General features: G+C 39.8%; 1 protein-coding gene across 1 annotated transcript in view; it reads right to left on the bottom strand.

Annotated features, from left to right (window-relative positions):
* The window catches only part of UNC5D (unc-5 netrin receptor D), a 234,638-nt gene that overhangs the window by 91,505 nt on the left and 129,503 nt on the right, over window positions 1-13,630 (bottom strand). The window contains exons 5-6 of the mRNA XM_081812892.1: window positions 13,244-13,411; window positions 11,339-11,503 (exon numbers count right to left, since the gene is read on the bottom strand). Coding sequence (XP_081669018.1) covers window positions 11,339-11,503; window positions 13,244-13,411 — 333 coding nt within the window. The remainder of the gene's footprint in view (window positions 1-11,338; window positions 11,504-13,243; window positions 13,412-13,630) is intronic.

Below are 13,630 nucleotides of genomic sequence, written 5' to 3'. Positions count from 1 at the left end.
AAAGATTTTATTTATTTATTTGAGACAGAGAGAATGAGAGAGAGAGAGCACATGAGAGGGGGGAGGGTCAGAGGGAGAAGCAGACTCCCTGCTGAGCAGGGAGCCCGATGCGGGACTCGATCCCGGGACTCCAGGATCATGACCTGAGCCGAAGGCAGTCGCTTAACCAACTGAGCCACCCAGGCGCCCCAGAATAGGAGGTTTTTAGCGATTCCTCCCAGGGTTTCCCAGCTGGTCAGAGATATTTGAGCAATTAGTGACATTCTGGGACTGAATGGCAAAAACACCCACCTGAATAAAAGCTGAGGTCTGAAATACATTATTAGTAAATGAAAAACAGCTCTAGGGATGTCTTCTACTTATGAATTGTTCAAGATCCCACCATGTTAATTAGGGGAGGTCAGGCAGGTACCACAACTGAGAGCTTATGGGTGTCACTTCTCTTGACAGTGATCTTCCAGGATTGCCCCTTGGTCAAAGCACATGAGTAGTGTGCATTAGGATATGGCATCTTCCCCCACCTTTCAAAACTGAGGTCTCTCTATAGAAATGCCCTTTGCATTTTCTGAACTCAGACAAGTCAGTGTCCATAATGACCATGTTCACAAGGAGCATTTGCATATTTCATTTTTGAGCTAAATCATTTGAATTTCTAGAATCCATACCATCTTTGTTATGAAGTTCTATCCATTCCCACTGATTCTCTGTGTTAATTTTTTGTTATAGGTAAACAGTAAAATATGCTCTTGGGTTGCTGCAAACACTTTTAAGCATGGGTTCACAAAGACTATCAGAAATTGGTCTCAAAGTAATAAAATGTAATGTTTCTATCTCTGCTCCAAGGAAGATGTCTATTAAAATCCTTTTTTTTTCTATCCAGTAAATTAATTTGCTTTGATTTCCTCCCTTTCAAACACAATAGGAATACACACACATTCTAAACTAAACACTGTTCAGATTTATATAAGTTTAAGGAAATAATTTATTGGTTAAGGTCCTGATGATTACTTTCTTTACCTAAGGCAGGAGTGATATCCAAAGTCTTTAAAAATTTAAAAACCTTCTTCAAGACATTAAAAATACAGCTACCCTATGACCCAGCAATTGCACTACTAGGCATTTACCCCAAAGATACAGATGTAATGAAAAGAAGGGGCACATGCACCCCAATGTTCATAGCAGCAATGTCCACAATAGCCAAACTGTGGAAGGAACTGAGATGTCCTGTTGTTCAACAGATGAATGGATAAAGAAGATGTGGTTCATATATACAATGGAATATTACTCAGCCATCAGAAAGGATGAATACCCACCATTTGAATCGACATGCATGGAACTGGAGGGGATTATGCTAAATGAAGTAAGTCAAGCAGAGAAAGACAATTATCATATGGTTTCATTCATATGTGGAACATAAGGAATAGCTCAGAGGACCACAGGGGAAGGGAGGGAAAACTGAATGGGAAGAAATCAGAGAGGGAGACAAACCATGAGAGACTCTGGACTCCGGGAAACAAACTGAGGGTTTCAGAGCAGAGGAGGCTTGGGGGTGGGGGTAACCGGGTGATGGGTATTAAGGAGGGCACGTGTTGTGATGAGCACTGGGTGTTATATGCAACTAATGAATCATTGAACATTACATCAGAAACTAATGATGTACTATATGCTGGCTAACTGAACGTGATAAAAAAAAAATGTAAAAACCTTCCACAATGTAAGTGCCGGCCTTGACATAGAGTCGTGTGGCTTCCTGCTGTGTCCAGAGGTGTCCCTTTTGTTGCTGGATCATAGCGAAGTCTGGGTAGGAAATGGATGGGGATGGTGAGATTCAGGAGGGTGGTTGTTTAATGACTATTTACCAATTGCTAAGAAAACACTTAGCAATTGATAGACATAGTTTATCAGTCCCGCCTTAAAAAAAAATTGCTTAAAGAGAAATTGTGAAGAACCCTTGACTTGTACCTTTTTTTTTTTTTTAAAGATTTTATTTATTTTGACAGAGAGCGAGTGAGCACAAGCAGGGAAAGCTGGAGAGGGAGAAGCAGACTCCCCACTGAACAGGGAGCCCAATGCAGGGCTCCATCCCAGAACTCTGGGGTCATGTCCTGAGCCGAAGGCAGACGCTTAACCAACTGAACCACCCAGGCATCCCAACTTGTACATTTTTTTAAGCTTCATTGGTCCCTATGCTAGTCATACATGTACCTACCATTATAGACTGAGCTACTTGCACACAGAGTCTATATCTGTGTTTTCCACCTATTCCCAGTCCCTATAACAGTAAATGGAATATAGTAGGTACTCAGTAAGTATTTGTTGAATACTTTTACAAGTTTTTGTTGAATACATCAGGGTCCATAAATTCCCTATGGTCTGTACGAATTCCTAGGATATTGTGGCTTTTCAGTGAAGGGATTGAAATGGAAAGCTAGAGGCCTGATTTGAAGATTCATTTCCTAGGCGAGAATGTTATGGTTTTACCTTTGTTCCATATCTAAAAGTTGTCCCCCTTCATGCTGTTTAATAATCATCCAAATGGTTAATTTTAGGTACAAATGAATTAAAATTTCTCCTCAAAACTGGCTAGAAAACAAGTATCTGAAAGCACAGACATGTCTGTGATATTATTTTCATATTTTATATGCATATATATTAACCATAAATTATTGAAAATTACCTGTGAAATCTACATACATACATATACATACATACATATATATGTATATATATATATGTAAGCTACATTTCAGATATAAAATTATAACAATTTCATGTTTTTATCGTGGAATGAAACCTAGAAATCCTCTTGCCCAACCTGCTGTTTTTAATAGATACAGACGAAAGGCACCAAATCCGGAGAGATCGGCTCAAGGTCACTTGTTAGTTAACGAAACAACTGAATGAAGACCCAGGACTCCTGCTTCCTGATTCTGAGCCCTTTTCACTACCCCGTGATCTCTTTCTCAATGATCATGGCAATTTTCCACTCCACTGAACACTCACACTGTCTTCTGCCAAACACATGTACGCAAAGCCAGGTCTTTTCTTACTGTAATACTGACACTTCGCTGGAGAAAGGGGATGGTCAGGGTGATGAGGATGTCTGCTGTTGCTGTTAATATCTTCATTTTAGGTACCACCTTTCTCCATGATCTTGAAGACACGCATGCATGTGTAATTTAAGAAGAAAAGGTAGGATCAACACAAAGAGGTTTCCTCTCTATTAATTCACTTTGTTAGTACACCCCAGAGGGCACTGAATTCTCTACTCCGTTTTAAATCACTTCCTTGATTGGGTTCTTGCCATTTCTTTTATAGTTGGACCACTCTATGATCTCAAGCATTAAATCTTCCTCTAGTCTAGACTAATATTTCTTACCCAGGGTTGTGTACTGTTGAATCCTGATTAGATATACTGCAAATGTAGAGTCTGGCTTCACACAACTAATGAAATGGGAAGAGTTTGTTTTATAGGCCAGAAAGCCTAATTTTTGGAAACTTCCAAAAAGGATTTTGGATATCCATAGTTACAACCAAACCTATGAAGCATTTTTTTTTTAATATGGAAAAATATGGCAAAATTGCTAATTTTGAGGTGTGGAAATGTAGAATAGGGGAAGTACCAGACGTGTAAAAAAAACAAAAAAAATCCAGAATGGCTGGCAACAGATGGGTAATTCTGGAATCTGTATATACAGTCTCATAGTGTGTATGCTGGATTTTTTTTCCAGAGAAAAAGAATTTTTGAATTTGTGTTGGAAAAATTAGGACTTGCTTTATACAAATTGATTTTCTGACGAGGTGGTCAGAACATGTGTATTTTATAACATGAAGGAAACCTATATAATCCTCCAGTTGGTATTGTGAGGACTGACTTTCTCACCTGGGGCTCCCTCTGCAGCCTTCCCCTTGAGTGATTTTGAATTAGTGGTGAGAATCATAGAATTTTAGAACTGGTTTAGACCTCATTAATCACCTGTCTCCTCCTCAGGACCAAATCCCACCTGCAAAGGAAGACTGGAAGATCAAGAACCCTTTGTTCAGCTACTTAGAAAGTTCTGAAAAAGGATACTCAATCTCTGGTTTAACACAAAGTTTAAGAGTCATGATTCCAGGGCCCCTGGGTGGCTCAGTCGGCGGAGCACCCGACTCTTGATTTCAGCTCAGATCATGATCTCAGGGTCCTGGGATGGAGTGCTGCAATAGGCTCCACGCTCAGCAGGGAGTCTGCTTGAGATTCTCTCTCTCCTTCTCCCTCTGCCCCTCCCCTAGCTCACATGTTCTGTATCTCTCGCTCTCAAATAGATCTTAAAAAATAATCATTATGATTCCTAAACTCTATTTTCCAACATCTATTAATTAGAACTGGCTGGTATAAAGAACACAATTTGTATTTCATAGATTTTAATGACAAGTCCATTTTATTTCATTAGATATACTATATTCATCAGATATAATAGGAAATGTTTTAAGAAAATATCTAAAGTGTCACAGTGTCAATATTTAGCAGAACAAGGAAAACACAGTTTTTCTGCCACAGGAATCCTTCACTAGAATACACACACATGATAATTATTTACACAAATGGAGCACTTTCTGTGGGTGCTAAATGCCTTACAGGGATTAGCTCATCTCGTCCTCAAAAAGAACCCTTTCTAATAGGCACTATTAGAACTTTTACTTAATATATATTTTTAAAGATTTTATTTGAGAGAGAGCGAATGAGCACACCAGCCGGGGGAGAGGGAAAAGCATACTCCTCACTTAGCATGGAGCCCAATACAAGGCTCAATCTCCCAACCCCACGAGCATAACCTGAGCCAAAATTGGACGCTTAATCGACTGAGCCACCCAGGTGCCTCGACACTATTAGAACTTTTATAGAGGAGTAAATTTAGGCTTAGAGAAATTAAACTTGCTCATAGGACTGTAATTATAATTCAAACTCAAGCAGTCTGACCCCAGAGCCCTGATTCTTCAACCTGTTCTTCATCTATGGGATAAATGTTCAAATCTTGTAGGCTTGGTTCATTCATTTCTTTCAATCCAAGGTTCAGGCCCATTTCCAATCTTTGAAAAAGAGACTAACCACTTTCAACTCAGAATCACAGAGAACCTTTGAAGGTTATTCAACCATTGCTCTGAATGCCAGATCTACCATCCCGGGCCGGCCCCCATAAGCTCAATTTTTGTACCTTCTGACAATCAGTCCCAGGTCAGTGCTGATGCCTTCCTTGTTCTTCTTGGGTATGGCATCTACAAAAATTTCTATTTACTTTGTTACGGATGTGCGTTCCCACCAACTCTCTGGTTCTGTGGCTGATATTTCACTTCCTTAAGAAATGTTTGTAAGTTTTCTAATGGGCTGTCTTGTTCACACTGTCATGGGGATCTGTTTACTTTTCTTGGGTTTTTCTTTTTTTTTTCCAATCTAAGTAATATGATCTGGAGGTAATGTATCCTGCTCTCCAGCTGCCCAAATTTAATTTTAAAGTCCTTCCTATTTACAGTGGAGGTGTTTTATTTCAATTCTGCTCATAAAATGAACAAAGTTAACAAGATGTGCCTGAGATAAACAATCTTTTAGAGATCGTGTTTCTGCAGCATGTGCAGTACTTTGTCCAATTTCACCAAAAGAATGGAAGCATAGTATAAAAGTACACATTGAAGTATGTGGGCGGGGCGTGGAATAGGAAAAGGAGGATGGAAGAGAGAGACAGGCACAATAACTGCCTTTCAATTAGTTGAGAGAGAAATTCTTCCCTAGGTTCCTCTGTCTTGACTATGTATATGCAGCACACATGTCTATGAGGAAGTAAAGAGAAGGTGGTGACAGAAGAAAAATGTCCTAGATGGGGAAAGGCATCTTAACTGTTTAAGAGCCAGTTAATAAGAAGGGCCATAGATTTTTAATGACTTACGAAACACACATCCATCACAGACCAATGGATGAAAGCCAGTCCTTACTTGGAAGGAGGATTATGCTAGAAAAACGATCAGATGTCTTTATCTTTTTATTAACAAGGCTAAAAGTAGAGAAGTCTATAATGGATGGATAACAAAGGGGAGAGATTTTATGGTAATTCATTGAATATGGTTTATTCTTTATCCTCTTTATGCTCCATCCCACTCAGGACACAACACAAAAATGACAGTTCTAGCCTTGAAGAATTAAAAAACTGCTTTCACTAAAACACATGAGTATTGAGATATCTCTGCTTTATTTTCTTTTTTAATTAAGCACAATGGAAACTTTAGTCATGAGCCACTCCACTCTGTCTCATTAAAGCTTGTTATTCACAGGCTTTCTTTTTGGGTCCCATAATGGGAAAGTGTTTACTGGGGCATGGGGGAGAGATTGTTGCTAAGCTGCTAATGACACCATATGTGTCCAAATCTACATTCTTATTACTCCTGTGGGTCTGCAGTATTATATCCACTTCTGCTATGCAATATACATAAAGGCAACTCTGAATTAATCAACTGTTATACAGAAAGGCAGCTGTTGGGTATTTCTAGGAAAAATCTTTGTGTAAAAAGGAGAACATACTATGTACTATAAGTGGGATAGAAATGGGTTTTTAATATTAAAACTACTTGGGAGAATTATCAAGCAGTAGTACACTTCATGACAACTTAAGAATGCACTGTGCTGGCATGTTAACCTGCTGGTGCCATTTTCCTTTTGCTATATAGAGTTTATGCTATAATGAAGCAATTGTGCAGTGCAGCTGGTTCTGAAATATGAACTTACCCAACACAAAGTTTAGGAATGAATCAAGTAGGTATTCTGGACTCTTTTGCCTGGAGAAAGGAAAGATTGGGTTTTGTTTTGGTAAAGGGAAACCCACCCTTTGTATACAAAAAGTAGGCATTCTATAAACCACTAGCAAAGAGTTGTTTTAGATGCACTGAGCTAACCCAGAATGAAAATTCTTCCATGCCCTGGGAAAGACAGGGAAGGGACCCAGGTAATTACTGTAATGGATAACAATGAAGCTCAGACTGGTCCAAGAGAAAATGCTTACCAAGGCAGCCTTTACTTTGATGTGATTACAGGCTCACCTTTTCAGGTTTTTCCTTTAGGTCATTTTAGTAGATCATTCAATAAGACAATGTAGTTAGATTATTAGATGTAGTTTGGGGATGTTTATTTGAACCTGCTATTGTATAGATGTCTTTACCCTTGATTTTGTTTCCAAACTTGTCTATTTGAACTTTTCTTATCAATATACCCATCAGAAATGAAACTAAACCAGCATTCAACTGCTATTTTGGTTTCTGAACTGTCAATGTTGAACTGACCTATCTCATATCTTGACAAGAAGGACGGATTAGCTATCAGGTAGCTCAGTCTTAGATTTCCTCTCTCTTTCAGACCCCTGTGGCATTTCTCTGGCTTCAGTCTCATGACACATCTAGGTACTAATCTCCTCTGAAGCAGACTGATTTAATCTTCTCAAGCCACAGCCCTTAGTTTTCTATCTGCTAGAATAGAGGGAGAGGGAACAGGCTTCTCTTATTCATCGGGTTCGAGCTAAACACCCCACAAATTTCACCCTTCTGTTCCCATCAATGCGGCATGCACCTGTTATTGAGCTCTGGCTGCGATCCTCAGAGCACAGAAGTCGCTAGGGCCAGCAAGTAGAAAGGCACTGGTCAGAAAACCACCCGATGCTGGTGGCTAAGCTTAGAAAAGTTTCTTGACAATCATACCACAGAATTATCTTTCTGGAAGAGAAATGTGCTACCATAAAAGCACTGGATGTTTAGTTTAGCTTGTAATTTGGATCCTTGGACTGTTTTTGGCAAAGATTGCCTGATCTTACTCTCACCAGTCTTGGGGCATTTGTTTTCTGGTGGAGAGCATTTAGGTGTGGCCATCTCAGATAGCATAACACTAAGGTTCTGTGCGCCAGTCACACCTGACCAAGCAACACTCACACCCAAATATTAAAGCGATCATTCAGAGCTGGCAGCTCCATCTCTAGGAGAAACGCAGCCCTCAGGGACAACCAAGGAAATCCAGGTACTCTGTTGGAAGTTAAATAAAATCTAAGAATTGTAGGTCATCCAAGAGTCAAGCAGTGCCATTGTTCTCCAAGAGATGTCGGGAACTGAGGAATTGCTTTAGGGTCATATTCGGCATGAAAGGAAAAATTTAGAATGAAGGAGATTCCCCAACTGTAATATGACCTAGATCCTTCGCAAAGTTCCTGCTCCACAAAGCTGTTGCCCAGTGCTATTTTAATCAAACCCGGCCTTCATTGCTGAAACAGCTAGTTTTACCAAGAGCACTCTGGCAGACTACCAACCAGTGACACGTGTGGTGATGTTGGCATCATTTAATTAGACTGCTTTCATTGCTTCCTGCAGAGATGGTAGCCACTCTGTCTAAAAAGGCAGAATATGTTCTGGCGTTGGGCTCTTATAAACACACCCTTTGCCCAGTGATGTAAAAATAGATCTTATTCACCTCTATGATTTCAGATGCTTCACTCTTTTTCCCTTAATGGCTGCGATGACTAAGCTTTTCAAGTCTCTGATCATATCTGACTGACATCTCAATATGCATAAAATGGAGGCTAAAAGACACTAGAAAACCATGCTTCAGTAGACAAGAGAGGAATGAATAGAGGGGAAAGTCTCACACAGCATTTTAAACTCATGCAGGGATTTCACAGAGATCTTAGCTCCAGTGCCAAACATATTCCAAACTTCCTTGTCTTCCTATAGATTTTATTTCCACTACAGGAAAACAGAAACTGAAAACCCACTAAATTACACACGTGTGACTAAAACCATTAATGGCCAATGTCCACAGAGAGGGTCATTCAGTAAATGAACGAACTGCTTCAAGCAACCGCCTGGATTATGGCCATGCCCTGCTCTAGGGAAAGAACGAAGCTTTGGAACTTCACAAGTACGTACGCATCTGTGGTGATTAAATTTATGGGTCAACCTGACTGTGCCATCAGCTGCCCAAGTATTGGGTTGAAAATCATGCTGTGAGAGTGTTTTCAGATGAGGCCAACATTTAAATTGGCAGACTGAGAAAAGCAGACTGCCCTCGATGATGTGGGTGGGCCTCTTCCAAGCACAGTTTAAGGCATAACCATCCCCTGAGTAAGAGAATTCTTCTGCCTGTCTTTGAAGTGAGACATTTGCCTCTAAAGATTTTGGACTTGCTGGCTTTTATAATCACATGAGAAATTTCCTTATAATTTATATATAATTTAATAAGGTACATATATAAAGGTATGTGTGTGTGTATATATATGTGTGTGTATATATATGTATGTGTATATATATATATATTAAGGTATGTATGTGTATATGTGTGTGTGTGTGTGTATATATATATATAATATAAAACACACACACACCCCTTAATACAGTTCTCAGATTGGAGACTTGAGGTCTAGGCTGACCAGTACACTTTCAGGACTGGTAATTCCTTTCAGCCCTAAAGAGAACTCTTACTCAAATGACAAATGCCTATGTACCACAATACAAGCGTGAATAAATAATATGCGCATGTTTGACAATTCTTTCTTCCCTTAAGGGCTAACCATTGTCTGTCTGCTTCCAGCAGTGCCTCTAAGACTAAGTTTTAGCCACAGATTTCCCCCAGGTGCAAGTCTCATCGATGGTTGATAGAGAGGGTTATTACTATGATCATCTAAAATTCAGCCAGTAGCCAAAGATTTATATTGTCAGTGGTTCTTTAGAAGACAGCCGAGATTCACAGTCCTAACTGTATCAAAATATATGGCTCTGTGTTAAAAAAAAAAAATAGACCTCAAAGGTCTATTTCAGAAAATATGGTGGTAGTCAAGGGTGGTCAAAAACACATTTCCTTAAACTTCTTGCTACTGAGTTTTAAGTTTCCTTACATTTTGGAAGAGAGAAGGCATTCGGAGGAAGGCCAATGGTTGGAGTACTAGAGAGGGTGAATCTGACATGTGTGGGGCCTTCAGTACTTGGATTGAGAAAACAAAGGCACTATGGGCATCAATAAGTGGTCATTTCAAAGTATCAATCATTTTAACTAATGTTTTAAGCATCTGGATTTATTGTGAAAACAACAGCATGTTTGAATATCCTTGCTCTGAAGGCTACCCAAACATACCGATGCAGAAAAGTAAATCCAACTTAGACATTCCCTTCATACTGTCATTTTCCCAAATAAAAAGTGACACATATTCCTGAAAAGATGACAAACTGTTGAGCTATATTATTTTTTGCTGGCTATTTTCCAGGAAGGCTACTTAGTTCTAGAGAATAAGTGTGCCCTGAATCTCCTGTTTCTTAAGGACCTAAGCAAAATCAATACACCTTAGCTCATCTGAGTAGGCAAGTGAAGAAGGGATTAAGTATTTACTGAGCACCTACTCTGTGCCATGAAATACTCACATATATTCTTTTATCATTTAGTCTTGCCAATAACCAAGTTTTGGTACTTACATAGTCAAAGGAATCAAGCAGTTAGGTGACCTGTCCAGGTCACAAAGCTAGTAAGGGACAGCACCAAATTAAAACCTGTCTATGTGATGCTTTGCTCTTCCCAAACTTTCTTACCCAGGCAGACTGTCACCTGGAGATGGTAATAGTATAACCTCAGGAATAAAGCAGAGGCTTGGGAGTTTTGAACTGAACATTGTATTTTGATACAAAACCACCCATCTCCTCAAGCGTCATTTTCCCCCCCATTTGTAAGGTAACAGTCACAACACATGTCCCTTGTCACAGAGCCATGGTCTCTAGAAATTATTAAAATGTAAGTATAGTAAAATATATACATATATATTTTTTACTTTATCTTTTTTTAATTATGTTAATCACCATACATTACATCATTAGTTTTTGATGTAGTGTTCCATGATTCATTGTTTATATATATATTTTCTAAATTTTGTATTTTATTATATGCATAGAATAATAAATGCTTTATAGTGCTGTGAAATTCTTGGCAGAAATAAAAGCACATGATGATCAGTAACAGAATGTCACCAAACTTGAAAATGGGGGCTAGTAAAAGAAAAGAACTGCTAAACTAAAAAGCAATGTTAACCACTTTCTTAAATCAGCTCTCTTAAAACGTTATTGGTTAGATTAGTAAGTATGCACCTTTATGGAAGTTACAGTGATACAATATTTAAAATGACCCCATCGCTACTAAAAATGTATCTGACTACTTTTCTACTCTTCCACTCATTTTTTTTTTGCTCTTGGAGAACGATTTCGCTTTCTGCTACCGTGTTCAAGTGAATGAATGGTCACGACGTTTCTTTTCATGTGTGGACAAACACTGAAAATGTGAAACAGAAGGTGTTACCTAGAATGCAGAGACCATCTGTACAGTTTTCAGATTCCTGGCTTAGCCCTTCACAGAACTTGCCCCCGTTCCTTGGGGGTGGGGCTGTGCACTCCCGAATCCGCAAATGCTCGCACTCCGGACTGCAGACTGACCATTCGCTCCACGCTTCCCAGCTCCCATCCACTTCAAGGGAAACAAAAGGAACAACCATTAAAGAATGAAGCAGGCAGATGTCAGGAGACTCCTCCCAGGACTACTGTTGTTCTTATAGCTGGATTTTAAAGAAATCACCACTACCACACACACACACAAAAAAAGTAATTTCTGTTTATCTTCTCTCCATGGTTTCTTTCCTAAAGACAGAGGCTAACAGAAGGAGTGGTGTAATTCTCTGGCTATTTCAGGAGGAGACCAGTTACTGAATTTAGGCAAGCATTCGCATGATCGGTGCCCTTGGGGTGGCTAATAATGTCATTACCCATTCTTTCCCAGTCATGCATGCCCAGGTGCATCTTAGATGGATAAAGTATGTGGGGGTAATCACCAGTTCCTTGGGGGTTGACAGTTTAGAACAGAGAGCAGAATGAACTATCTTTAAGCCCGAAAAGCCCTAAACAATAAGAAGTTAAACCTATATATATTGATAGTATTAAAGTAAAACAGGTCAGTCAAACCCCAAGATACCAGGGCTTACATAAATAGAATTTCGTGGGTCATAGATTGCTGCTCTATGTAGAAATGAACAAACTGATTTTAATTCCACTAAAAATTGACCCTAGAGATTATGGGAGCTGTTGGAGGCACTTGTCCCATTACCTCCTAGGAATAGTCCAACCACGCTTATGTGGGTTAAGATAGATCGTGCAATTTTTAATCTAGAGCAATTAGTCAAGAAGAGGGTAACATAAAAAATACTGAACTTGAAGCAAAATGTCCAACAACTTGTCTTGGTTGTGTTCACATATTGGCTCCTGGGCAATACCTTAGCCTTAGTTTACTGTTTCTGTCAACTGGGGGCTAATAAAACTCATGACACAGAGTTAAATGACATTACATGTATACAAATATCTTGCACATAGTAAGCACTCAATAAATGTTTACCAAATATGAGTTTAAAATGAAACTCCAAGAATAAGCTGCTGGTGAGAGGCTCAGCTTAGCTCTGAGCAGAACTAGATCTGAAATTTTAAAGACCCGAGGCTCGAGTCCAGTGTCCTTGGAGTTAATGTTTTATAATGCATGTGAGACCCAGGATCCATTTATTTCTCAGTGGGAGGATATGCTTTCCATAAAGAAAGTCACCTTCCATCTCATCTATTCCTCATTGTAGAAATTGGGTTAGAGCCAGTAAGAGATGAACCAAAAAGAGCTTATAAGAGCCATATTTGGTCAACAAAGCCTCTATTCAGAAAGGAAGGCAAACACAGACCACATGTAAAATAGAAACCACTGTGATACTGTATCATCTCTGCCCATTGTATTGGAAATAAATACAAAGCTGAGAAGGTGAGTTGATTGGATGGAAAAGGGTCAAATTTTTGCTACCTGCTTTGTGCTCACGGACAACTCCATCCCTGTTATTGTTCAAGTAAGTGCCACCAGATGGGAGAACCCAAGGAGAGAAGGGAGGGTTTAGCCCAACCAGACCCGGGTAATACAGAAATACTTCAAAGCCTTTGGCTTGTTGATGGTGAGTGTCCAAGATCATGTAAATATTGAATATATATATTTACTCCCAAAAGGAGGTATCTCACCCAGGTTCTTGCTATCCTAGTGAGGTGCACACTAGCATTTTGGACAAAGGCTGCATTGTGAGAAGATGGGAGAGAATAACTTTGGGAAGGAAGGTTCTATTCGGTGCTTCCCACCAGCTTACTAGTGTTGGTGGGTCAGAAGGGAAAAGGGAATCTATACATATCTCACCAGGACAAAGAGAAGTGCAGGTTATTTTCTGCACTGACATTCCCTCACAAAAGGCCCCACCATTGAGAGGAGCTGGGTTGGTGCAGGTCCGGGAACGTTTCTGCCATCCTCTACCACAGCGAACATTGCAGGCTGACCACTCTGTCCAGGAAGACCAGCCTCCATTCACTGAGAGAGAGAAGTGGGGAGGGGAGAAAGAAAGGAGAGAGGTTTTTACTGATTGCCTACTATGTGCAAGCCACTGCGCCGGGTGTTGAGTTCGGCATCTAGGGACCAAGACACCCTGCGGACCCACACTGGCTGCTCCATTATGAGGCAACAGTGGGGCTCCCCTTGCCTCTGTCCCTCAGTCTACTCATCTGATAGGATAGGGACCCAGAGAATTTC

This window comes from Leptonychotes weddellii, chromosome 2 (genome assembly GCF_054177405.1).
Source record: "Leptonychotes weddellii isolate Sample4059 chromosome 2, ASM5417740v2, whole genome shotgun sequence".
Classification (NCBI taxonomy): domain Eukaryota; kingdom Metazoa; phylum Chordata; class Mammalia; order Carnivora; family Phocidae; genus Leptonychotes; species Leptonychotes weddellii.
The sequence above is the reverse complement of the archived record's forward strand: the minus strand, read 5'-3'. Positions and strand labels throughout refer to the sequence as shown.